Genomic DNA, 26,056 nt, shown 5'->3' on the forward strand with positions numbered 1-26,056 from the left:
TGACAATATCATAATAACCGAGCTGAATGGGAAGCCAAATGTTGTAACTTTTAGACGAACAGCAGCAATATTCTCCATGACTTTTACGAGGAACAGAAGAAAGAGGACCCCAATATTGAGAAAATACGAATGATAAACACAGTTGCCAAGCTTATCAAGAGTGACATAAAGGCAGTTGACTCTTCTAATGATGTATATCCAACCAGAGAACAGATGTCATCAACAGAAGCAGCTGTGCAGTTCATTCTTCAGTCACTACTGATGTTGTTGCAAGGTTTGTTTGTTGGCAAAAACACTGATCTGAAGGTAGCATCAATTGGACAAGCTATAATGAAAGCAACAAGGCCAAGAGTCATTCCAGTCCCATTGCAATTTGGACTTGCAACTGAAATGCATCATCAGTTTCCATCACGGTTCATCGTAGATACTCTTCATAAAGACGGCTTCATTTGTTTCTATTCTGAAGTGCGGAAGTTCGAGAAAAGTGCCGCTCTTACACAAGGGGCAGAGTTGCCTGAGCCTGGATCTGGAGAGTTCATTCAGCATGTTGGTGACAATGTTGATCACAATATAAGAACTCTTGATGGCTTTGGAACATTCCATGGAATGGGGATTATTTCCACTTTCACACCAGGAAAACTGCTTAGTAAACCTGTACCAAGAGTATCAGTGACAACAGATGACATCATAAAAGTGGAAAGGATCAACATCAAAACTTTCAAATCTCAAGTTATCTGACATTTTTGATTTTCTCTTATTGCTAAAAGCTAATATGCATATTTTATGCAAGTTATATTCATAATTTGCATGATATGCAAATTATATTCAAAATATCAATTTGCAAATGTGCTTATCATGTTCATTGACCTTGAAAACATGGGTTTGGACACTTGATTTGCTCCAATTGGGTACTTAGATGCAAAGTTATAGCGAAAATATGAATTTTCTCTTATGGCGGAAGCTAATTTTCATATTATGCAAATTACACTACTTTCCCATGCAAGGATTTTTTTTAGGACTTTTAGTATGGTGATTAGGGGGTCTTACTGAAATGCACTGCAGTGGAAATGATTATTTTGCAATTAGTGGTGGGTGAAGATACTAATTTGACTGGATTATAATTGTTGAGTTTCTTGTCGATTGATTAACATTATTTAATATTTGTCTTCAATCCAATATGGCTGCCAAACCATGTGACCTATGACCTCACATGTGTAAACCTTTTATTTCTCATGGATAAGCAGTGATGCGTGTAAAGTTTCACCTCGATCTGTCCAGCCACTTCAGAGAAGAAGATTTTTGAAGGATTAAAAAAAAACAACCAATATGGCTGCTGAATCACGTGACCAGTGACATCATCAAAAGTTTTTCTGTGGACCATTTTATCCTGAGATGACCCTCAAAAATTTTCATACTGATCAGATGTAGCGTTTTACATATGCAATTATGATGTCATAATGAAGGCACATATGACATCATAAAACTATCACACTTATTCCCAGGGGGGAGTACATGCCATGTGCCAAGTTTCAATTTTTTCCTTGGTGTGGTTTCAGAGATACTGAGGTCCAAAGCTTTTCCATTTTTCAAACGTGGCTGCCACACCACGTGACTGATGATTCTATAATTATCAATAAAACATTCTACATGAGTAGTCACTCCTATGGTGAAAATTTCACCTCAATCCGACAAACGGTTGCAGAGAAAAACACTAAAGTTCTTAACGGACAAACAAACAAACAAGAAAAAGATGTCGAGCAGAGCACGATACTTGCAAAATCGCTTCCCTCTCCAAAGGTTGCCATGGATACATCACATTGTTCATTTCATTAAGATTAAATTTCACAATCTTAATCAATGCTCAGGTCAATTGAATATTTTTTTTAGATTGAAATTGATGATTTTAGAAGTTTGACCTTTGACCTTTCAACCTTAAAAATAGTTGGTTTCCAAATTCAGTGATACACTCTGCAATTGCTGCTTAACTCCCAGGTTAATCGGATGAAAATTTACAATTTTTCAGATGAAATTTGCTGATTTTAGAAGTTTGACCTTTGACCTTTTGACCTCAAAAATAGTTGGTTTCCAAATTCAGAGATGAAAGTTGAATAGCGTTTGCATAGTTCAAGTCAATCAGATGAAAATTGACGATTTTAGAAATGTGACCTTTGACCTCAAAATCAATAAGCTTCTCAGTTGAGACTACCTCTTCAGCTTGGTGAAGTTTCGTGAAGATCGGTTTTAAATTGTGACCTGTAGGCAATTGACAGACAAACAGACAGAATAACAAAACGGAGAGACAGAATAACAATGCCCCTATTACCAGTTTACTGGTACTCATTTCGCTGGCCTTGGAAGGATGATGGGCTGAGTCAACCCCCCATGGTGTTAATTCAGTGGACCACAGGGGCTCAAACTCAGGAACCTGAGATCACAAGCCCACCAATGTAACCACTAAGCCAACACCAGGCTTAAAGGTCCCATGACACCCAAAACTTTCTGGTTATTTATATATCAACTTGACCTTCCTTGTGAAGAAATCACCCATGTTTTTTTTTTAATCAAAAATGGGATAATTAGACCAATATTTCGATCATTTCTGGTGCTTTTCACAACTTGCTATGCCCCGCCCCTCAAAAAAGTTGACTTCAGCGAACCGCAGCGTTGACGTCACATGCAGAAACTCACACAGAGTGGATTGACTCGAGATCTCTAGAGTCTAGACTAGTCCGATAAATCTGTCGTCCGTCCGATAAATCCGTCGTCCGTCCGACTAGTCGAATAAATCCGTCGTCCGTCCGACTAGGCCGATAAATCTGACGTGCTGTAGCTTTCTTTTATTATTCTCCTTTCTTCATTGTTTTCTACTGGTGCTACATGACGACAGTAGGAATAAAATAAATAAAAATGCAACATAACGTCAGATTTATCGGACTACTCTCGACAATTGTGTCGCAAGGTGTGTTCTGCACACAAGTTTTCATCGTATCCGGACAGCGAGATTGCTTCGTTTTATGCGCGGAGAGATACGGCCGATGACATGGGCCGGCCTTGTTTGTGATTCATTCGCCGCGGTGCAACATGTCCGCTGCACTGCGCTGGTCACGTCACCTCACTAAAATATTTCTGATATCGAGCAGTATGCAAGTCGAATTTACATTATTGAATTACGAATAGGATTTAGTCTAACCAGTTGTTATTGCCAAGTCTTCCTTTGATGTCCTCCCGGTCATCATGAACTCCGGGAATTTCATCGCCAGTTTCCTCTGCTTGTCCTGCTTCGGGCTCGAACTGCTAAGGCCGTATTTCATTTCCAGCTGCCTGAACTTCACCTCCCGCGACTATGTTATCCGACAATTCTCCATGTGATTCAGACCAAAATCCTTCATTTCTCTCACACTCACTGTCGCTACCAAACCAAATGTTCGATTTTTTTTTTAAAGCAGAAATGAACCAAGTGATTGAGTCGACCAATCGAATGTGGAAACGCACTGAAAGCCAATAGAATCACGTAGACCACCAACCCGAGTAATTTACGTGCAGCCTTTGTCAAACTGCACTTGACATCATGTGGGTTACGCCCCTTTCAGAAGAATTTTTAGGGGTGTTCCAGAAGAGGTTTGTTTTTTAAATTTTACATTTTACAGAATGAGTATTGTGAAAAAATCTGAATCTGAAATCACGATGAAAAACTCCTATAGGACACATATATATATATATATATATATATATATATATATATATATATATATATATATATATATATATATATATATGAAATTTCAGTACTTTTGGGTGTCATGGGACCTTTAAAAGGTAATTCTTATGAGTTCTAAAGGGTAATTTTGAGGAGTTCTAAAGGGTAATTCGAAAGTGTAATTTTAAGGGTGATTCTAAAGGGTAATTCGACAGTGTAATTCCAAAGGGTAATTCTAAAGGGTGATTCCAAAGGGTAATTCTGAGGGGTTCTCAAGGGTAATTCCAGTGGGTTTCGTTCATTTCTCGGCTTTGCCTATTTCATATTAAAAATGCCAATTTTTTTGGACATCAGAAAAAATTCGGACATCGGTGTGTTTTGAGTTTATTTCGATGTATTATTCATTTGAGTTTGAATGGGATGTTTTTTTTTTCAGATTTTATTGTGGAAGTAAAGATCGAGTCCGAGTTCATTGATGATTCCTCCTCACTTGTCAAAGGTATGAAGAACACCAATAATAATAATAATAAAAAAATCTTCCAGTGACAGTTCAAATCACACAAACGCCTTCCCGAGTAAACAACAAATTGTCAAATGGTTTGCAGGTGAAGCTCATCCAGGGATGATGGAAACTTTACAAAGTAATTTTCAGACTTCCCAAGATGCTTTGAGCAATAATCATGTAAAGGAGGAACCACGTGGTTCTCCTCCCAAGGAGTACAGCAAAGCTGCTCCGCTATTCGACGGTAAGCCGAGCTTCATAGAGAACACATCACACTATTTTTACTTCTTTTGTTTGTTCTTTTTTTTTAATGATGAAATGATTTTGTGCCAAACTGTGGAATAAGAGGTTCATTAAATTGTGGTCAACCAAGTGGGCTTGTTACCCTCACCAGAGGAGAGAGTATTGCATTTGGATCGGTTTGTTTGTTACTTGGCAAAAAAGAATTTTCACCAAGTATATTGGTCTGTTTGTCACACTATTTTTGGCTACAGTTTTCAAGCAATCGTTCTGAATTTTTTTTTCTGTATGTAGGTGACTGGCCAAGGACAGCAACACTTAACTTTGGTGAAGATCCGTATCCGGATCGAGATCTGAGAATTTTTTAAAGTGATTTTAAGTGATCAAAGCTGTGGACTGATGAGGATGAAACTTGGTGGACATGTTGGGTGTGTGACAAAGACTAATTGATTCGATTTTGCTGAAGATCCGGATCCGAGAATTTTCAAGTTCTCGGATGAAATACGTTTTTTTATTTTTATTTTTTTATTTTTTCCTTCATGATTTCAAGTCAAGTTCTTCACCATTGAGAAATTGGCCTAAAAACTGTATATAGCACAATATCTCAAAAGGTTATGAATGGATTTGGATGAAACTCTGTGGACAGGTTGGGTGTGTGACAAGGACAAATTGATTTTATTTCGGTGAAGATTCGAATCTGGATCTTTATACAAGAATTTTTTTTTAAGTGAGGCCCAAAAACTATGTATAGCATGATATCTCAAAAAGTTGTGGACGAGTTAAAACAAAACTAGGTGGATGGGTTGGTTAGGTGACAAGAACAAGTCATTTCGATTTTGGTTAAGGTCGAGATTCAGATCCGACCTATCAATTGGATACAAAATTTAAACTGTTCAGCCTGGCGGAGGTATACGCTTTACCGAGTGCTATTCCCTTTTACCAAGTGTCATTCCTATGAGTAATTTTTCATTTGTTTGTGTTTGTTTGCCTGCACAGAACATGAGTGTTTTTTCTCTACAACTGCTTGTCGGATTGAGATGTAATTTGCACCATAGGAGTGACTATGCAAGTAGAATGTTTTAATGATAATTATGACGTCGTAGGTCACGTTGTGTGGCAGCCACGTTGGAAAAATGAAAAACTTTGGACCTCTGTATCTCCAAACTGCACCAAGGAAAAAGTTGAAATTTGACACATGGAAAGTACTCATGGCGAATAAGATTATTTTTTGATGTCATAGGTGCCTTCGTTATGTCATAATTGCATACATAGAACACTATATCCGATCAGTGTGAAAGTTTTTGAGGGTCATATAGGGATAAATTGGTCCACAGAAAAAAAACTTGATGATGTCTTCGGTCATGTGGTTTAGCAGCCACATTGTTTTTGAAAAAAACACCTTCAAAAATTTTCTCTGAAACTGCTAAATAGATCGAGATGAAACTTTACAGCTATGACCGCCTATCCATGAGGAACAAAACATTCACACCTATGATGTCATATGTCATATGGTTTTGCAGCCATATTGAATTTAGTGAAAATCTTTTAAAATAATTATTTCTCTTGAACCGCTTCATCAATCGATGTGAGACTTCACAATTATGATCTACTAGTTATGGTTGAAAATATGTTTTAAATTTCAGCCTGAGAGGGTACATGGTCTGGCAGCCAGAATTATTTAATGTTTTTAATCTGGGTTGTTTTTGATTTTTTTTTTTTTTTCTGAATGAGGCTCATTTGGCTGTGCCTGGATGGGTTTGAGGGTAGAGAAGTTTGAGCTGAAATGTGAATCCTATCCAGGTTCCCCCTGATGACTTCATCTTTGCTTTTTAGCCGCGTTGCGTAGCGAACGCTGGCTCTAAGAGAGCTCCGCGTTCTTCTTATTAGGGCTTCAAGCAAGTGCTGAAGCCCTATTGAATTCGTTAGTATTATTATTATTATTATTATAACGGGTTTTTATGTTCTACTGACCGATTTTGTGGCGGATCTGGAGGGAAAACTGTCGGATGAAATTCAACGAAACTTAACAGGATTATTACTCACCACCTGAAGTTTATACTATGAAACATTTGATGACGTAGGTCACGTGGTATGGCGGCCATATTGGATTTTATCCAAAACCTAAAAACATCTTCTTCTCCAGAAGGGATAATCAGACAGCCTCAATCTTTTGCACACATTTGCTAAGTAACTTGGGAATGTAAAGTTGTTAATTTGGTTGAAATCGTTATTTAATTTATATGATTTTAAATGATGCCGATTCGCCTCATTAAATATGCAAAATATGCAAATGAGAGTTGAAAAAATTTAATGACAGATTTAGATAGCACATAAACAGGGGACTCCCAATATATTTATACGATGTCTGTATTTGACCCCAGTGAGCCCCCAGCGCCCCCCAAAGTTGAAAATGACCCATTTTTGAAATGTCATAAAATGAAAACAATGCTTGGATGAAATTCAATGAAACTTATCAATTTAATAACTCTCCACCTGAAGTTTATACTTTAAAAATTTTGATGACGTAGGTCACGTGGTCTGGCGGCCATATTGGATTTTATCCAAAACCTAAAAACATCTTCTTCTCCAGAAGGGATAATCTGACAGCCTCAATCTTTTGCACACATTTGCTAACTTCGATGATAATGTGAATTTGTTAATTTCATCGAAATCGTTACATAATTAATATGATTTAAAATGATGCCGATTCGCCTCATTAAATATGCAAAATATGCAAATGAGAGTTGAAAAAATTTAATGACAAATTTAGATAGCACATAAACAGGGGACTCCCAATATATTTATACTATGTCTGTATTTGACACCAGTGAGCCCCCAGCGCCCCCCAAAGTTGAAAATGACCCATTTTTGAAATGTCATAAAATAAAAACAACGTTTGGATGAAATTCAATGAAACTAATCCATTTAATAACTCTCCAGCTGAAGTTTATACTTTTAAAATTTTGATGACGTAGGTCACGTGGTATGGCGGCCATATTGGATTTTCTCCAAAACCTAAAAACATCTTCTTCTCCAGAAGGGATAATCTGACAGCCTCAATCTTTTGCACACATTTGCTAAGTTCCATGGTAATGTTAATTTGTTAATTTGGTCGAAATCGTTATTTAATTTATATGATTTTAAATGATGCCGATTCGCCTCATTAAATATGCAAAATATGCAAATGAGAGTTGAAAAAATTTAATGACAGATTTAGATAGCACATAAACAGCGGACTCCCAATATATTTATACTATGTCTGTATTTGACCCCAGTGAGCCCCCAGCGCCCCCCAAAGTTGAAAATGACCCATTTTTGAAATGTCATGAAATAAAAACAACGCTTGGATGAAATTCAATGAAACTTATCTATTGAATAACTCTCCACCTGAAGTTTATACTTTGAAAATTTTGATGACGTAGGTCACGTGGTATGGCGGCCATATTGGATTTTCTCCAAAACCTAAAAACATCTTCTTCTCCAGAAGGGGTAATACGACAGCCTCAAGTTTTTGCACACATTTGCAAGGTTCCATTGCAATGTTAAGTTGTTAATTTCGTCGAAATCGTTACATAATTTATATGATTAAAATGATACCGATTCGCCTCATTAAATATGCCAAATATGCAAATGAGAGTTGAAAAAATTTAATGACAGATTCTGATAGGCCTTGAAGAGGGGACTCCAAATATGTTTACACTATGTCTGTATTTTACCCCAGTGAGGCCCCAGAGCCCCCCAAAGTTTAAAATCACCCATTTTTGACATGTCGTAAAATGAAAACCAAAGAAGGTAGACAAAAAGTGACCACAAATTCTGGAAGATATTTTCACGTTCTACAAGTTCGCCATTTACATTAATATGCAAATGTGGAGTTATTGGACTTTTTTGGGGACTTGAAAATTTGTCCAGCCTCGATTTGTCCAATGTGAAGTTTCTTTCTCTATCATGTATTGCTCTGGGCTTTTCAATCCTTCATTGATATAACTTGAGGGACCCCGTAGCTGGGCCACATTGCAGACTTGAACTAACTTTCTAACTCGGAAAACCCATATCATGTGACAGGGTGATGGTGTTGAAATTTGTTAAAATGGAGGCACGCCTTGAAGCCTGGGATTACTGGTTTACCAGTTTTAATTCTTCTTGTTCTTGTTCATTCTTCTTGTTCTTCTTCTTCTGTTGAAGACAAAACCTTTCTGGGGGTGAGATTATGGAGTGAAGCAGGCAGGGAAGCTACATGGAGGTACCTGATGCCCTGGAGGCACCGGATGCCCTGGAAGCTAGCATAGCAAGGAGATTGACTGGTGGAATGACGCGGCTCTTGGACACATTTGTCCTTGTTGCTTGTTTGGGTTCCTTCTGATATCTCCAAAGCAGGGCTGTACCTATTTCATATGAATGGAATTTCTTTTAATCCAATTGAAAAATAATAAACGTCGTAGGTCAGGGTCAAGTGTCCGATCAAAGTGGGGTTGCATCAAAGTGGGACATCCTAGTACTCGTCCATCACTGCCAGTAGTTATAAAGTGGCAATTCTTGTTTTGTCGATTTTTTTAATTACATAACACATCAGTGCACAAACACCATACAAAATACATGACACAAAACGAAACAAACACCACACAAAACAAGTCCTGGCAACGGTCTGCAATCTCTGATTGCTCTTTTTCTTGTTAAAACTGTGATGGTTCCTGGTCCTGAAAAGACACCAGGATAATGGACGTTTCCTACAGATAACTCCGAGAGGACAGCATGCCTTTAAAAGACCATGATTACCAGTCGCCCCAGAACTCATTGCTGTGTCCCTTGCCCAAAGACGTGTTACCATCCTAAAAAGTCCGAGTACAAGTGAGTACCATACCGATGATTATGTAACTAATCTTAACTAGTAAGCCTAGTGGGAACACTAGTTGTGTAACAGCTTCTAGCACTTCCCAAGCCAGATGTAACCCTTAGTTATCCTATGCCGCAATCAGATCTGATCGTATAAATTGGGACGCAGTTTCTTAAGGCGAGTGCTTTTACTGCACAAAAATCAGGCAAGTACTTACAATGGGAGACACAATTGCCGGTATATTCACAAGTATGTACAGAACATATACGTCCCGATTATCCCCGATGCGATAAACCTGCCCTTTTGAGATGTCTATAGGAACCTTAAGAGTGACTTAGCAACTCAACAGTAGCTGGCACCACATGCATCCAGGAAAAGAGAGACAGGGAGATGGTCAAGAGAGTGGGAGAGAAAGAGAAAGCTGGGGTCATGTGCCATGCCCCATCACACCGTCACACCAACAGTCCCGGTGATGGTCTGGTGTTCGGACCCCTTACACTCTGCTCGTGGGTCCCTCCGCACCATCGCCTATGTGTTGCCTTCTCCATGTGTTCTGGTGTTTCATTCACAGTGTGAACCGGATGTGTGGTTTTGGTGGGAAAGCACGGGAGGTGTACGAGGTTAAGCGGGGGTCGATGGTCTGTTCGGGCAACGCAGCTTAATGAGCAGGACTTATTACAAAGGTGTGAAGGGCCACGGTGTTGGAAGTCTGCCATCCTGCTTTACTCTCCAAATGATCTGCCTCTGGCATCTAAAACCAACTCCACACATGGCGTACTGACTTTAAAAAAAAAATTGTTACATGTTGAGGCTCGTTTAAGAGCCAAGAGGTCCCTTATAATTCTGGACTTCCTCTCCTCTCGTAACCAACGTGGGACACTCAATGGAATCTTTTCATCTCCATTCCCTCTCAAGGCTGTCGTGCCCCAAGGAAGTGTTCTGGCTCAGTCCTATGACTGATCTTCAACTCTCTGATTCTGGAAAATCCTCTTTATCTATTTACTGATGATTCCACCCTCTGCCATGACATCCATCATCCTTCAGACAGGCAGACTGCAGCCTCTTCATTCAGACCTTGGAAAAAAATCATAAGATGGTCAAACACTTGGAATACGTCTTTCAATCCTGACAAATCTCTCACTCTCACACTATCTCTCTCTGAAAGGACCATCTGGCAAACCATCCTCTGCACTTTCTTAACAATTCTCTTGAGGAAGTTCAGTCATTCAAACTCCTGGGTCTCACTGTCAGCCATTATGTTTGTTCTGTAAACCACATTTCAACGTTGGCCTCCAAAGCCAGCCACAAACTGGGCATCATCCATCGTGCAAAGTCCTTCCTTCGCACACCTGAACTCCTATCCACCAACAAGGCATTTATCTACAGCTTGATTGAGTACTGCTCTCCCCTCTGGCCTGGCTCCTCTGCCTCACATCTTGCTCATCTTGATGCCGTGGAAACCAAGGCCTTTAAGATTATTGGAATCTCACACGATGAAGCTGAGTCTATAGGCCTATCGCTTCACCATCACAGACAGCTCGGTGGTCTCTCTGTCTTCCATCGCCTCCTTTATGGTCGTGCACCCGCTGCGCTTTCCGTGCTTTTATTCCCACCAGGTTTCTGCAGGGCTGACATGGTTCATCATCAACCTCCTGGTAAGCTACCTCTATCCAGGATCACTGCTCACATCCACTCATTTATTCCTCTTTATTCCCACCTGTGAAACCAACTTCCACATGCTCTCCAATCTCGTTCTTCCCTCCAGGTCTCCAGGAAAGCTATTCACTACCTTCTAAAATCATCCCCAATCCAAGACGATGATCTTTTCTACCCTCGCTAATCCCACTCACCTCCTCCCCCCCCCCCAACCCAACACCTCACCCCAGTCCATCCTCCCAAATTTCCAGTTTTCCCTCCAGAGAATTCCCTTCTGTATCCATCTTGTCCACCCCATGCATCCTCTCCTGCCCATTCCCCACACCAGTTGTTTGTCTGCCTCCCCTTGTCTTGGCCTTCGGCTCTGCTGTTGGTGTTTCTCTCTCTTCTCTATCTCTATCTCTATCTCTATCTCTATCTCTATCTCTATCTCTATCTCTATCTCTATCTCTATCTCTATCTCTATCTCTATCTCTATCTCTATCTCTATCTCTATCTCTATCGAGTGGTTGCTAGAGTACCCTTATTTTCACTTTTTCTGTCTGTCTGTATGTTTGTTTGTATGTAATGGACAGCTCTGGAGGCCAGAGGAGTCAACCGATTTTGATGAAACTTGACAGGTAGGTTCATACTAGGATCTAGTTCTATGCTTTTGAGCACCGTTGCTATGGACACCACCGTTGCCGAGCAACGGGACTTTGAAATTTTTGAAAAATCCCCAAAACATTATTTTTTCGAAAATCAAAAATCAGCTTCCAGGCTTTTATGCGCACTATAATCGACCTTTGTCAAAAAATTTCAGCCCGATCCATCAAAAACTGCATGACGAGTATGCAATTATGTCGCGACCACCCGTGTCGCTGAACGGCTTGTTGGGTGGTTGCGAGAGTACCCTTATTTTCACTTTTTCCGTCTGTCTGTATGTTTGTATGCATGTATGTTTGTATGTAATGGACACCTCTGGAGGCCAGAGGATCGACCAATTTTGATGAAACTTGACAGGAAGGTTCATACCAGGATCTAGTTCTATGCTTTTGAGCAACGTTGCTATGGACACCACCGTTGCCGAGCAACGGGACTTTGATATTTCTGAAAAAACCTAAAAAACAAATTTTTTTTCGAAAATCAAAAATCGGCTTCCAGGCTTTTATGCGCACTATAATCAACCTCTTTGTCAAAAATTTTCAGCCTGATCCATGAAAAACTGTATGAATAAATACAATTATGTAGCGACCACCTCTGTCGCCTACCGGCTTGTTGTGTGGTCGCAAGAGTACCCTTATTGGGTGGTCGCGAGAGTACCCTTATTTTCACTTTTTCCGTCTATGTATGTATGTATGTATGTATGTTTGTATGTAATGGACAGCTCTGGAGGCCAGAGGAGTCAACTGATTTTGATGAAACTTGACAGGTAGGTTCATACCAGGATCGAGTTGCATGCTTTTGAGCACCGTTGCTATGGACACCACCATTGCACAGCAACGGGACTTGGAAATTTTTGGAAAATCGTAAAAAATTAATTTTTTCGAAAATCAAAAATCGGCTTCCAGGATTTTATGTGCCCTCTAATCAACCTCTTTGTCAAATTTCAGCCCGATCCATCAAAAACTGTATGATTAGTATGCAATTATGTCGCGACCACCCGTGTCGCCTACCGGTTTGTTGTGTGCTCGCGAGAGTACCCTTATTTTCACTTTTTCCGTGTGTTTGTATGTAATGGACAGCTCTGGAGGCCAGAAGAGTCAACCGATTTCGATGAAACTTGACAGGTTCATACCAGGATCCAGTACTATGCTTTTGAGCACCATTGCTATGGACACCACCGTTGCCGAGCAACGGGAATTTCAAATGTTTGAAAAATCCGAAAAAAAATTATTTTTTCAAAAATCGGCTTCCAGGCTTTTATGCGCACTCTAATCAACCTCTTTGTCAAAAGATTTCAGCCCGATCCCTCAAAAACTGTATGATAAGTATGCAATTATGTCGCGACCACCCGTGTCGCCTACCGGTTTGTTGGGTGCTCGCAAGAGTACCCTTATTTTCACTTTTTCCCTCTGTGTGTATGTTTGTATGCATGTATGTTTGTATGATTGTTTGTAATGGACAGCTCTGGAGGCCAGAGGAGTCAACCAATTTTGATGAAACTTGACAGGTAGGTTCATACCAGGATCTCGTTGTATGCTTTTGAGCACCGTTGCTATGGACACCACCATTGCACAGCAACGGGACTTGGAAATTTTTTGAAAAATCGTAAAAAATTAATTTTTTCGAAAATCAAAAATCGGCTTCCAGGACTTTATGCGCACTATAATCAACCTCTTTGTCAAAAAATTTCAGCCCGATCCGTCAAAAACTGTATGACTCGTATGCAATTATGTAGCGACCACCCATGTCGTCCACCGGCTTGTTGGGTGGTCGCTGGAGTACCCTTATTTTCACTTTTTCCGTCTGTGTGTATGTTTGTATGTAATGGACAACTGGAGGCCAGAGGAGTCAAACAATTTTGATGAAACTTGACAGGTAGGTTCATACCAGGATCTGGTTCTATGATTTTGAGCACCGATGCTATGGACACCACCGTTGCCAAGCAACGGGACTTTGAAATTTTTGAAAAATCCGAAAAAATTTTTTTTTCGAAAATCAAAAATCGGTTTCCAGGCTTTTATGCGCACGATAATCAACCTCTTTGTGAACAATTTTCAGCCCGATCCGTCAAAAACTGTATGACTGGTATGCAATTATGTCGCGACCACCCATGTCGCCTGCCGGCTTGTATGTTTGTATGTAATGGACAGCTCTGGAGGCCAGATGACAACCGATTTCAATGAAATTTTACAGGTTCAAACCAGGATCTAGTTCTATACTTTTGAGCACCGTTGCTATGGAAACCACCGTTGCCGAGCAACAGGACTTTGAAATGTTTGAAAAATCCCCAAAAAATTATTTTTTCGAAAATCAAAAATCGGCTTCCAGGATTTTATGCGCACTATATTCAACTTTTGTCAAACAATTTCAGCCCGATCCGTCACAAACTGTATGACTAGTATGCAATTATGTAGCGACCACCCATGTCGCCCACCGGCTTGTTGGGTGGTCGCTCGAGTACCCTTATTTTCACTTTTTCCGTATGTGTGTATGTTTGTATGTAATGGACAGCTCTGGAGGCCAGAGGAGTCAACCGGTTTTGATGAAACTTGACAAGTGGGTTCATACCATGATCTGGTTCTATGTTTTTGAGCACCGTTGCTCTGGGCACCACCGTTGCCTTGCAATGGGACTTGGAAATTTCTGAAAAATCCTAAAAAAAATTTTTTTTTCAAAAATCGGCTTCAAGGCTTTTATGCGCACTATAATCAACCTCTTTGTCAAAAATTTTCAGCCCGATCCGTGAAAAACTGTATGACTAGTATGCAATTATGTCGCGACCACCCATGTCGCCTACCGGCTTGAATGTTTGTTTGTTTGTAATGGACAGCTCTGGAGGCCAGAGAAGTCAACCGATTTCGATGAAACTTGATAGGTACGTTCATTCCATGATCTCGTTCTATGCTTTTGAGCACCGTTGCTATGGACACCACCGTTGCCTAGCAGCGGGACTTTGAAATTTTTGAAAAATGCAAAAAAATATATTTTTTCGAAAATCAAAAATCGGCTTCCATGCTTTTATGCACACTATAATCTACCTCTTTGTCAAAAATTTTCAGCCCGATCCGTCAAAAACTGTATGACTAGTATGCAATTATGTCGCGACCACCCATGTCGCCTCCCGGCTTGTTTGTTTGTTTGTTTGTTTGTTTGTTTGGATGTCTGTATGTAATGGACAGCTCTGAAGGCCAGAGAAATCAACCGATTTTGATGAAACTTGACAGGTAGGTTCACACCAGGATCAAGTTGTATGCTTTTGAGTTCCGTTGCTCTGCACACTACCGTTGCCTAGCAACGGGACTTCGAAATTGTTGAAAAATCCTCAAAAATTAATTTTTCGAAAATCAAAAATCTGCTTCCACTCTTTTATGCGCACTTTTGTCAACCTCTTTCTCAAAGATTTCAGCCCGATCCGTCAAAAACGGTATGACTAGTATGCAATTATGTAGCGACCACCCATGTCGCCTACCGGCTTGTTGGGTGGTTGCTGGAGTACCCTGATTTTCACTTTTTCCGTCTGTCTGTTTGTATGTTTGCGTGTTTGTTTGTAATGGACAGCTGTGGAGGCCAGAGGAATCAACCGATTTTGATGAAACTTGACAGGAAGGTTCATACCAGGATCTAGTTCTATGCTTTTGAGTACCGTTGCTGTGGACACTACCGTTGCCGAGCAACGAGACTTTGAAAATTTTGAAAAATCCGAAAAATATTATTTTTTCGAAAATCAAAAATTGGCTTCCAGGCTTTTATGCGCACTATAATCAACCTCTTTGTCAAAAATTTTCAGCCCGATACGTCAAAATCTGTATGACAAGTATGCAATTATGTCGCGACCACCCATGTTGCCTACCGACTTGTATGTATATTTGTATGTAATGGACAGCTCTGAAGGCCAGAGGAGTCAACCGATTTTGATGAAACTTGACAGGTAGGTTCATACCCGGATCTTGTTGAGCGCTTTTGAGCACTGTTGCTATGGACACCACCGTTGCCAAGCAACTGGACTTTGGAATTTTTGAAAAATCCTAAAAAATTATTTTTTTTGAAAATCAAAAATCGGCTTCCAGGCTTTTATGCGCACTATAATAAACCTCTTTGTCAAAAAAATTCAGCCCGATACCTCAAAAGCTGTATGACTTGTATGCAAATTTGTAGCGACCACCCATGTCGCCTACTGGCTTGTATGTATGTTTGTATGTAATGGACAGCTCTGGAGACCAGAGGAGTCACCTGATTTGATGAAACTTGACAGGTACGTTCATACCAGGATACAGTTGTATTCTTTTGAGCAACGTTACTATGGACACCACCGTTGCCGAGCAACTGGACTTTGAAATTTTTGAAAAATCCTACAAAAATAATTTTTTTCGAAAATCAAAAATCGGCTTCCAGGCTTTTATGCGCACTACAATCAATCGATTTGTCAAATTTTTCAGCCCGATCCGTCAAAAACTGTATGACTGGTATGCAATTATGTAGCGACCACCCATGTCGCCCACCGGCTTGTTGGTTGGTCGCTAGAGTACCCTTATTGGGTGGTCGCTAGAGTACCCTGATTTTCACTTTTTCGTCTGTCTGTATGTTTGTATGCATGTATGTTTGCATGTTATGGACAGCTCTGGAGGCCAGAGGAGTCAACCAATTGTGATGAAACTTGACAGGTAGGTTCATACCAGGATCTTGTTCTCTGCTTTTGAGCACCGTTGCTATGGACACCACCGTTGCCGAGCAACGGGACTTTGAAATTTCTGAAAAATCCTCAAAAAATTATTTTTTCAAAAATCGGCTTCCAGGCTTTTATGTGCATTATAATCAACCTTTGTCAAACAATTTCAGCCCGATCCGTCAAAAACTGTATGACCTTGTATGCAATTATATCTCGACCACCCATGTCGCCTCCCGGCTTGAATGTATGTTTGTATGTAATGGACAGCTCTGGAGACCAGAGGAGTCACCTGCTTTTGATGAAACTTGACAGGTATGTTCATACCAGGATCTAGTTCTATGCTTTTCAGCAACGTTGCTGTGGACACCACCGTTGCCGAGCAACGGGACTTTGAAATTGTTGAAAAATCCTCAAAAATTAATTTTTTCGAAAATCAAAAATCTGCTTCCAGGCTTTTATGCGCACTATAATCAAACTCTTTGTGAAATAATTTCAGCCCGATCCGTCAAAAACTGTATAACTTGTATGCAATTATGTAGCGACCACCCATGTCGCCTACCGGCTTGTTGGGTGGTTGCTGGAGTACCCTTATTTTCACTTTTTTCCGAGTGTCTGTATGTTTGTATGCATGTATGTTTGTATGTAATGGACAGCTCTGGAGGCCAGAGGAGTCAACCAATTTTGATGAAACCTGACAGGTAGGTTCATACCAGGATCTTGTTCTATGCTTTTGAGCACCGTTGCTATGGACACCACCGTTGTCGAGCAACGGGACTTTGAAACTTCTGAAAAATGGTAAAAAAATTATTTTTTCGAAAATCAAAAATCAGCTTCCAGCCTTTTATGCGCACTATAATCAAGCTTTGTCAAAAATTTTCAGCCTGATCCGTTAAAAACTGTATGACTGGTATGCAATTATGTAACGACCACCCATGTCACCTACCGGCTTGTTGTGTGGTCGCGAGAGTACCCTTATTTTCACTTTTTCCGTCTGTCTGGATGTTGGGTGGTCGCTGGAGTACCCTTATTTTCACTTTTTCCGTTTGCCTGTGTGTTTGTTTGTCTGTATGTAATGGACAGCTCTGGAGGCCAGAGGAGTCAACTGATGTTGATGAAACTTGACAGGAAGGTTCATACCAGGATGAAGTTCTATGCTTTTGAGTACCGTTGCTATGGACGCCACCGTTGCCTAGCAACGGGACTTTGAAATTTTTGAATAGTTCCTAAAAAAAATTATTTTTTCAAGAATTGGCCTCCTGGATTTTATGCGCACTATAATCAACCTCTTTGTCAAAAATTTTCAGCCCGATCCGTTAAAAACTGTATGACTAGTATGCAATTATGTTGCGACCACCCATGTCGCCTACCGGCTTGTATGTATGTTTGTATGTCATGTACAGCTCTGGAGGCCAGAGGAGTTAACCAATTTTGATGAAGCTTGACAGGTAGGTTCATACGAGGATCTCGTTGTATGCTTTTGAGCACCGTTGCTGTGGACATCACCGTTGCTGAGCAACGGGACTTGGATTTTTTTGAAAAATCGTAAAAAATTTATTTTTTCGAAAATCATAAATCGGTTTCCAGGATTTTTTGCGCACTATAATCGACCTCTTTGTGAAAAATTTTCAGCCCGATCCGTCAAAAACTGTATGACTAGTATGCAATTATGTTGCAACCACCCTTGTCGCCTCCCGGCTTATTTGTATGCTTGTATGTAATGGACAGCTCTGGAGGCCAGAGGAGTCAACCGATTTTGATGAAACTTGACAAGTAGGTTCATACCAGGATCTAGTTCTCTGCTTTTGAGCACCGTTGCCTCGCAACGGGACTTTGAAATTTTTGAAACATCGTAAAAAATTACTTTTTTTCGAAAATCAAAAATCGGCTTCCAGGTTTTTATGTGCACTATAATCAACCTCTTTGTCAAAAACTGTATGACAAGTGTGCAATTATGTCGCGACCACCCATTATTTACCAAGACCACCCATTATTTACCAATTATTTACCAAGAACAATAGTCAATAGTCAGAGGTCAATAGTCAATAGTCAATAGTCGGGCCTGGGGAGTCATGGATTCACTGGATCATGGAGTGTGGCGCTGCCGGTACCTGTGCGGGAGGCCGAAAGTCCGAGTCTTCAGGTCCTTGGTACTTCCAGTCTTGCTCTATGGATGCGAGACTTGGACTCTGACCAAGGATCTGAGACGGAGACTTAATTCCTTTGGTACCAGGTCTCTTCGGAGAATCCTTGGCTATCGCTGGTCAGATTTTGTGTCCAACGAGCGGTTGCTGAGAGAGACTCGGATGAGATTTGTTACCTGCATAGTCCGTGAGCGTCAGTTGCGGCTGTATGGACATGTGGCTCGTTTTCCTGACGCTGATCCTGCTCACCAGATTCTCTCAGCGAGGGAGTCTCATGAGTGGAAGAGGCCAGTGGGCCGACCACGTGCCTCGTGGTTGCAGCAGGTTGACCATCATCTCAAGGAGATGGGGATGGGCCTGGCATCTGCCTGGGGGATGGCCAGACGGAGGCCCCTGGAGTACCGGCGGAAAGTGGACGCAGCGACGCACTGTTCTGGCACATGCTCCCATACCTGACCTGACCTGACCTGACAGCTCTGGAGGCCAGAGGAGTCAACCGATTTCAATGAAACTTGAGAGGTACGTTCATACCAGGATCTAGTTCTATGCTTTTGAACACCGTTGCTATGGACACCACCGTTGCCAAGCAACGGGACTTTGAAATTTTTGAAAAATTATAAAAGATTAATTTTTTCGAAAATCAAAAATTGGCTTCCTTGCTTTTATGCGCACTATAATCTACCTCTTTGTCAAAAATTTTCAGCCCGATCCGTCAAAAACTGTATGACTTGTATGCAATTATGTTGCGATCACCCATGTCGCCTACCGGCTTGTTGTGTGGTTGCTGGAGTACCCTTATTTTCACTTTTTCCATCTGTATGTATGTATGTTGGATTCGCTATATTTGAGATATCCCTTATTGTCGGGTTTTCCGGCTGGCTGTGTGTGTGTGTTTGTTTGTTTGTGTGTTTGTTTGTGTGTGTGTGTGTGTGTGTGTGTGTGTGTGTGTGTGTGTGTGTGTGTGTGTGTGTGTGTGTGTGTGTGTGTGTGTGTGTGTGTGTGTGTGTGTGTGTGTCTGCAACGCGAGACTCCACAGCACGAACCAGCGAACCGATTTCGATGAAACTTTGCCAACATGTGGAATATATACTGGGAATGTGCGTGTTTGAATTTCGTTGTCGCGCAACCACCCGTTGCTGTGCAGCGGCCGAAAAACCGCGTACAGTATTTTCAATACTTGTCCTTCAGTTTTGAATGTAGAGAAACGAGACCGGAATTAAACACTTTGAGATATTTAGAAAATTTTACTTGAGCCAGTTTTTGATTGAGGTTTTATTTTTCAAATGGTTGTCCTTCAAAAATCGGGTGTCTATTTACCGTCATTTAAGGTGTGTATACAGTGTTTGTAAGGAATTACACCGTCGTTCCAACTTCGATCTCTCCTCGATCCAAACGTTATTGACCAAAGTGAAAAGGATCCAAAATAAATGGAATCACCGGCATTTCTGTCTTTGTGGATTTCGAATCATATGTTTATTTATTTGCCGAAAACGATTCCACGACCCACACACCACCTTCAATAATTTATTTATTTACCAAGAACAATTCCACGATCCACACACCACCTTCAATTATTTATTTATTTACCAAGAACAATTCCACGATCCACACACCACCTCCAATTATTTATTTATTTACCGAAAACGATTCCCCACCCACACCACCTCCAATTATTTATTTATTTTCCGTAAACGATTCCACGAACCACACTCCGCCTCCAATTATTTATTTACTTTCCGAAAACAATTCCACGAACCACACCCCGCCTCCAATTATTTATTTATTTTCCGAAAACGATCCCACGACCCACACTCTGCCTCCAATTATTTATTTATTTACCGAAAACGATTCCATGACCCACACACCACCTCCAATTATTTATTTATTTGCCGAAAACGATTCCACGACCCACATTCCGCCTCCAATTATTTATTTATTTTCCGTAAACGATTCCACGATCCACACACCAGCTCCAATTATTTATTTATTCACTGAAAACGATTCTACGACCCACACACCACCTCCAATTATTTATTATTTAAAGTGGAAGTGGCGTAAGGAAGTGGGCGTGGCGTAGGGAAGTGGGCGTGGCTTATGAAAAATATTGTGTGGCTCAGGAGATGTGGTCAAACAAGAGCATTGAGAGAAGTTTATCGGGTTTTCCGTGTGTGTGTGTGTGTGTGTGTGTGTGTGTGTGTGTGTGTGTGTGTGTGTGTGTGTGTGTGTGTGTGTGTGTGTGTGTGTGTGTGTGTGTCTGCAACGCGGGCTCCACAGCACAAACCAGCAAACCGATTATTTTTCAAATGGTCGTCCTTCAAAAATAGGGTGTCTATTTGCTGTCATTTTTTTATGAGGAGTGCCAGTTGGCAAAATACGCAACAGGAAAAATCTTTCCAGGCAGAGGAACAATTGTATGTGAACCAATACGTCTTGGCAATGAATCTTCGTTGGTGGATCGGTCAGAATGAAAAGCATCGTATCCAGCGCTTCGATCCTCGCGAATCCCTCGTCGCCTTCCGGCTTATTTGTATGTTTGTATGTAATGGACAGCTCTGGAGGCCAGAGTCAACCGATTTTGAGGAAACTTGACAGGTGGGTTCATACCAGGATCGAGTTGAATGCTTTTCAGCACCGTTGCTATGGACACCACCGTTGCCGAGCAATGGGACTGAAATTTTTGAAAAATCCTAAAAAAAAACCATTTTTTCGAAAATCAAAAATTGGCTTCTAGGCTTTTATGCGCACTACAATCAACCTCTTTGTCAAAAAAGTTCATCCCGATCCGTCAAAAACTATGACGAGTATGCAATTATGTCGCGACCACCTGTGTCACCTCCCGGCTTGTTGGGTGGTCGCTGGAGTACCCTTATTTTCACTTTTTCCGTCTGCCTGTATGTTTGTTTGCCTGTATGTAATGGACAGCTCTGGAGGCCAGTCGTCAACCGATTTTGATGAAACTTGACAGGTTGGTTCATACCAGGATCCAGTTCTATGCTTTTGAGCACCGTTGCTATGGACACGACCGTTGCCAGGCAACGGGACTTTGAAATTTTGAAAAATCCTGAAAAATTAATTTTTTCGAAAATTAAAAATCTGCTTCCAGTCTTCTATGCGCACTTTTATCAACCTCTGTCAAAAATTTTCAGCCTGATCCGTTAAAAACTGTATGACTGGTATGCAATTATGTAACGACCACCCATGTCACCTACCGGCTTGTTGTGTGGTCGCGAGAGTACCCTTATTTTCACTTTTTCCGTCTGTCTGGATGTTGGGTGGTCGCTGGAGTACCCTTATTTTCACTTTTTCCGTTTGCCTGTGTGTTTGTTTGTCTGTATGTAATGGACAGCTCTGGAGGCCAGAGGAGTCAACTGATGTTGATGAAACTTGACAGGAAGGTTCATACCAGGATGTAGTTCTATGCTTTTGAGTACCGTTGCTATGGACGCCACCGTTGCCTAGCAACGGGACTTTGAAATTTTTGAAAAATCCTAAAAAAAATTATTTTTTCAAGAATTGGCCTCCTGGATTTTATGCGCACTATAATCAACCTCTTTGTCAAAAATTTTCAGCCCGATCCGTTAAAAACTGTATGACTAGTATGCAATTATGTTGCGACCACCCATGTCGCCTACCGGCTTGTATGTATGTTTGTATGTCATGTACAGCTCTGGAGGCCAGAGGAGTTAACCAATTTTGATGAAGCTTGACAGGTAGGTTCATACGAGGATCTCGTTGTATGCTTTTGAGCACCGTTGCTGTGGACATCACCGTTGCTGAGCAACGGGACTTGGATTTTTTTGAAAAATCGTAAAAAATTTATTTTTTCGAAAATCATAAATCGGTTTCCAGGATTTTTTGCGCACTATAATCGACCTCTTTGTGAAAAATTTTCAGCCCGATCCGTCAAAAACTGTATGACTAATATGCAATTATGTTGCAACCACCCTTGTCGCCTCCCGGCTTATTTGTATGCTTGTATGTAATGGACAGCTCTGGAGGCCAGAGGAGTCAACCGATTTTGATGAAACTTGACAAGTAGGTTCATACCAGGATCTAGTTCTCTGCTTTTGAGCACCGTTGCCTCGCAATGGGACTTTGAAATTTTTGAAACATCGTAAAAAATTACTTTTTTTCGAAAATCAAAAATCGGCTTCCAGGTTTTTATGTGCACTATAATCAACCTCTTTGTCAAAAACTGTATGACAAGTGTGCAATTATGTCGCGACCACCCATGTCGCCTCCCGGCTTGTCTCTCTGTCTCTATCGCTGTCTGTCTCTGTCTCTGCTGTTCCTTTTGGCCTGTTGCATCATGATCCATTCATTGTACGAGAACTCGCTCTTCTACGAGCCGAGACTATGTATATGTATATGTATGAGCCTACATCAATCGCGATGAGTAAACGTGAGCATCAGAGAAGGTGAACAAGGAAATGAAAGTGGATGGAAAGCAGAATGAGAACAAGAAAGGAAGAAAGAGTAACAGAGAGGAAGCAGAGATTTTTTTTTGTATACACTATTGAGGCTCATATGAGACCGAACACAAACAACGGACAAGAGAAGCAGGAGACAAGAGGGGTGGGAGAGGGAAGGACAAAACAGTGGGGAACAGAGACATGAGGTCTGTGGAAGGGAGAGGTGGTGTACAGAGGGTAAACAAGATGGGCACTCCAGGGACTTTCAGGTCCTTTCACAACAGGGAATTTCAGGAAGGAAAGCAGGGAATTTGAAGGAGGTGGGTTTGTGGTGGATTAGCTGGGGTAGAAAAGATCATGGTTTTGGATGGGGGGAAATAAGAGATGGTGGTGAACAGCTGTTTTAAAGGCCTGAAAAGAAGAGTGGGATTGAAGAGAGTGTGAGAGTTTGTTCCAAAGGCAATGAAGAATGAGGAATGAAAGAGATAAGGTGAGTAGTGATTTTTGATTTTGGTAATTTAGCAGAAGGGGGTTGCTGGTGGACCTTGAGCGTCCTGTGGAAATATGGGGGGAGGGGGGGTACATATCGCTGACAGAGCAGGGGGTGGTGAGGCTGGAGAGGAGACGGTACAAGGCAGAAAGACCACCGACTGGCCTGTGGTGAGAGAGTGAGAGCCCAAAGACAGCCTCATCGTGGGAGATAGCAATGATCATAAATGCCTTGGTTTCCACAGCGTAAAGCCGAGAAAGATGAGATGCGGGAGCACCAGCCCAGAGGGGAGAGTAGTACTCCATCAGGCTGTGGACAAAAGCTTTGTATGTTGTCAGGAACTCAGATGTGCCAAGGAAGGACTTTGCATGACAGAGGATGCCCAGTCGGCGAATGGCTTTTTTAGGCCAGCTTGGAAATGTGGCTTTCCCAGGAAAGGTCATGGCAGATAGTGAGACCCAGAAGCTTGAATGAAAGGACTTCTTCATGAGGATTGTTGAGAATGTAGATTGGGGAGGGATGGGGGGGTGGGGGAGACCAGATGATCCTTTCGGAGAGACATAGTGAGAGCGTGAGATTTTTCAGGATTGAAAGACATGTTCCACGTGTTGGACCAGGTTGTGATTTTATCCAGATCTGCAGAGAATGAAGAGGCTGCTGCTTGCCGATCTGAGGGATGGCAGAGGGTGGAGTCGTCAGCAAAGAGATAAAGAGGATTTTCCAGAGAGATCATTGATGAAAACCAGAAAAAGAACAGGGCCCAGAACACTGCCTTGAGGAACTCCAGCCTGGAGAGGAGGGGATGAGAGGACTTCATTTAGGGCCACACGTTGGGTGCGACAGGAAAGGAAGTCTGCGAGCCATGAGTGGAGATGGCCTTGGATACCATAGGAAGAGAGTTTGGTGAGCAGGGCAGGGTGCCAGACTGTGTCAAAAGCACGTGATGTATCCAAGGATACGGCTCGGATTTCCTTCCTGGCATTGAGGACCTTCATCCATTGTTGCGAGAGCAGAAGCAGCATATCCAGGGTTGAGTGACCTGGTCTGAAACCAAATTGATGATCGGAAATCAAGCCATTCGAGAAGAGGAAGGATTTAATGTCTGAAGCGATGATGGGATTCTATAACCTTGCTGATGATTGGGAAAAGGCTGATTGGTTTGTCGTTGCAAGGATCTGTTTTTGCACCTTTTTTAATGCAGAGTGGTAATGTTTGCTGATTTCCAAGCAGAATGCAGATGACCTTGAGCAAATGAGAGGGTGAATTAACAGAGAGAGGGTGAACAAGAGCAGCAGCGCAGGTTTTTAGGACACGTGGTCTGATGCCGTCTGGACCGGTTGCAAAATCTGAGTCGAGGTTTGACAGCAAGATCTCGACCTTGTCAGAACAAAAGGACGCACAGTCCAGGATCAACTGGGTGCAACTCGGTAAGGTGGGTACAGAAAGAGATGGGTTTGGGACATAAGATTTAGAAGCAAACTAGGAGTTGAGGCATTCAGCCTTTTCACGTGCAGTGTCAGTTGTGCAGACATTTGACGTAAAGAGGGGAAACACACCCCAGAAACAGATTTAACTGGACACCACCAGAATTTGGAAGAGGGAGACAGGTTTGAGAGTTCATACTTAAGATTTGAAAGATGTTGTTTTCTGGCTCTCCTGGGGGTAGAGACACACTTATTCCGAGCTTTGTGGAAAGAAGTGAGATTGCCTTCCATGAGGCGAAGGCATGTTGTTTCAGGACAACTGCCTTGCCACAAGCTTCAGTGTAACATGGGTGAGAGGAAGGGTAGGACAACTGAAGACGAGATGGGATAAATCTGTGCATGAGAGAGAGAGAGAGTCTCTTTGAAAGAAATCCAAGGACGAGTTGATGTCGGAGGAAGTGGAGATGGGAGACCAGTCTAGAAGTTTGATGGCTGCTTGAAGTCCCTGCCAGTCGGCCTGAGTGAAATGCCAGACTCGACGCCACTGAGGTGCTTCTCTAATAAGAGCCAGAGAGATGTCTACTTTGACAAGCATGTGGTCAGATGAACCAATTGAAGTGGAGGAAGAACAGCAGATATTTTCAGGGAAATTTGTCAAAATCAGATCCAGAAGTGATGGAGTACCATTGGTTGAGATCCGTGTCGGGAAGTTGACCGATTGAGTCAGTCCCAATGAGTCGCAGAACTTTTGCTGAAGTGCCATGGCAGGTGAGAGAGGTACCCACACCTAGCCAACTGGCATGATGACAATTGAAGTCACCACATATGAGGAAGAGAGAGTTGGGATCAGAGGATAGTTGGTCCATCTTTTCGGAGAGAGAGATGTAAATGGAGTCATCACTGTTTGGTGGACACACATATAAACATGAGGTGGGAGTGGAGGGGAAGCCGTAGACAGAGGTATTCCTGGGGGTGTGGGGGAGACAGGGCAGTGTATGGTGAGTGAGGGATAGAGTCTTTGAAGAGAGCAACTCCTCCGCCAGGACGAGGCTCAGATCTGTTATACTGGAAGAGGAAGTAACCGGTAGAGATACGAGGGAGTGAGAGACGTCTTGAGGGAGGAACGTTTCTCTTAAGCAGATTATGTCTGGTTTGTCAGTTCCATCCTGTATGGAAAGATCTGTCAGGTTTGAGTAAAGGCCGCAGATGTCTGAGGTCCATAGGGTTGAGGAAGAGGGAGGGTAGGACGAGGGAGCATGGGGGAAGGTAAGGAGAGTTGTTGAAAGAGTGTGGGGGATTGCAGAAGAGCTCGGGGTGAGGGCTGGATGAGGAGGAGAAAAGGCTCGGTG

The 26,056-nt window shown here is 41.8% G+C and overlaps 1 protein-coding gene across 3 annotated transcripts in view; it reads left to right on the plus strand.

Annotated features, from left to right (window-relative positions):
• LOC147009339 (uncharacterized) overlaps positions 1-26,056 on the plus strand; it is a 152,736-nt gene that overhangs the window by 13,504 nt on the left and 113,176 nt on the right. For 2 of the 3 annotated variants that reach the window (XM_085861695.1, XM_085861694.1), the window contains exons 3-4: positions 4,134-4,196; positions 4,303-4,443. In XM_085861695.1, the coding sequence (XP_085717821.1) occupies positions 4,134-4,196; positions 4,303-4,443 (204 nt within the window). Of the gene's footprint in view, positions 1-4,131; positions 4,197-4,302; positions 4,444-26,056 lie in introns of those variants that run through there. The other variant, XM_085861697.1, reaches the window with a different exon arrangement.

This window comes from Eptatretus burgeri, chromosome 17 (genome assembly GCF_056783735.1).
Source record: "Eptatretus burgeri isolate ZD-2024b chromosome 17, Ebu_testis_v1, whole genome shotgun sequence".
In the NCBI taxonomy this organism is placed as follows: domain Eukaryota; kingdom Metazoa; phylum Chordata; class Myxini; order Myxiniformes; family Myxinidae; genus Eptatretus; species Eptatretus burgeri.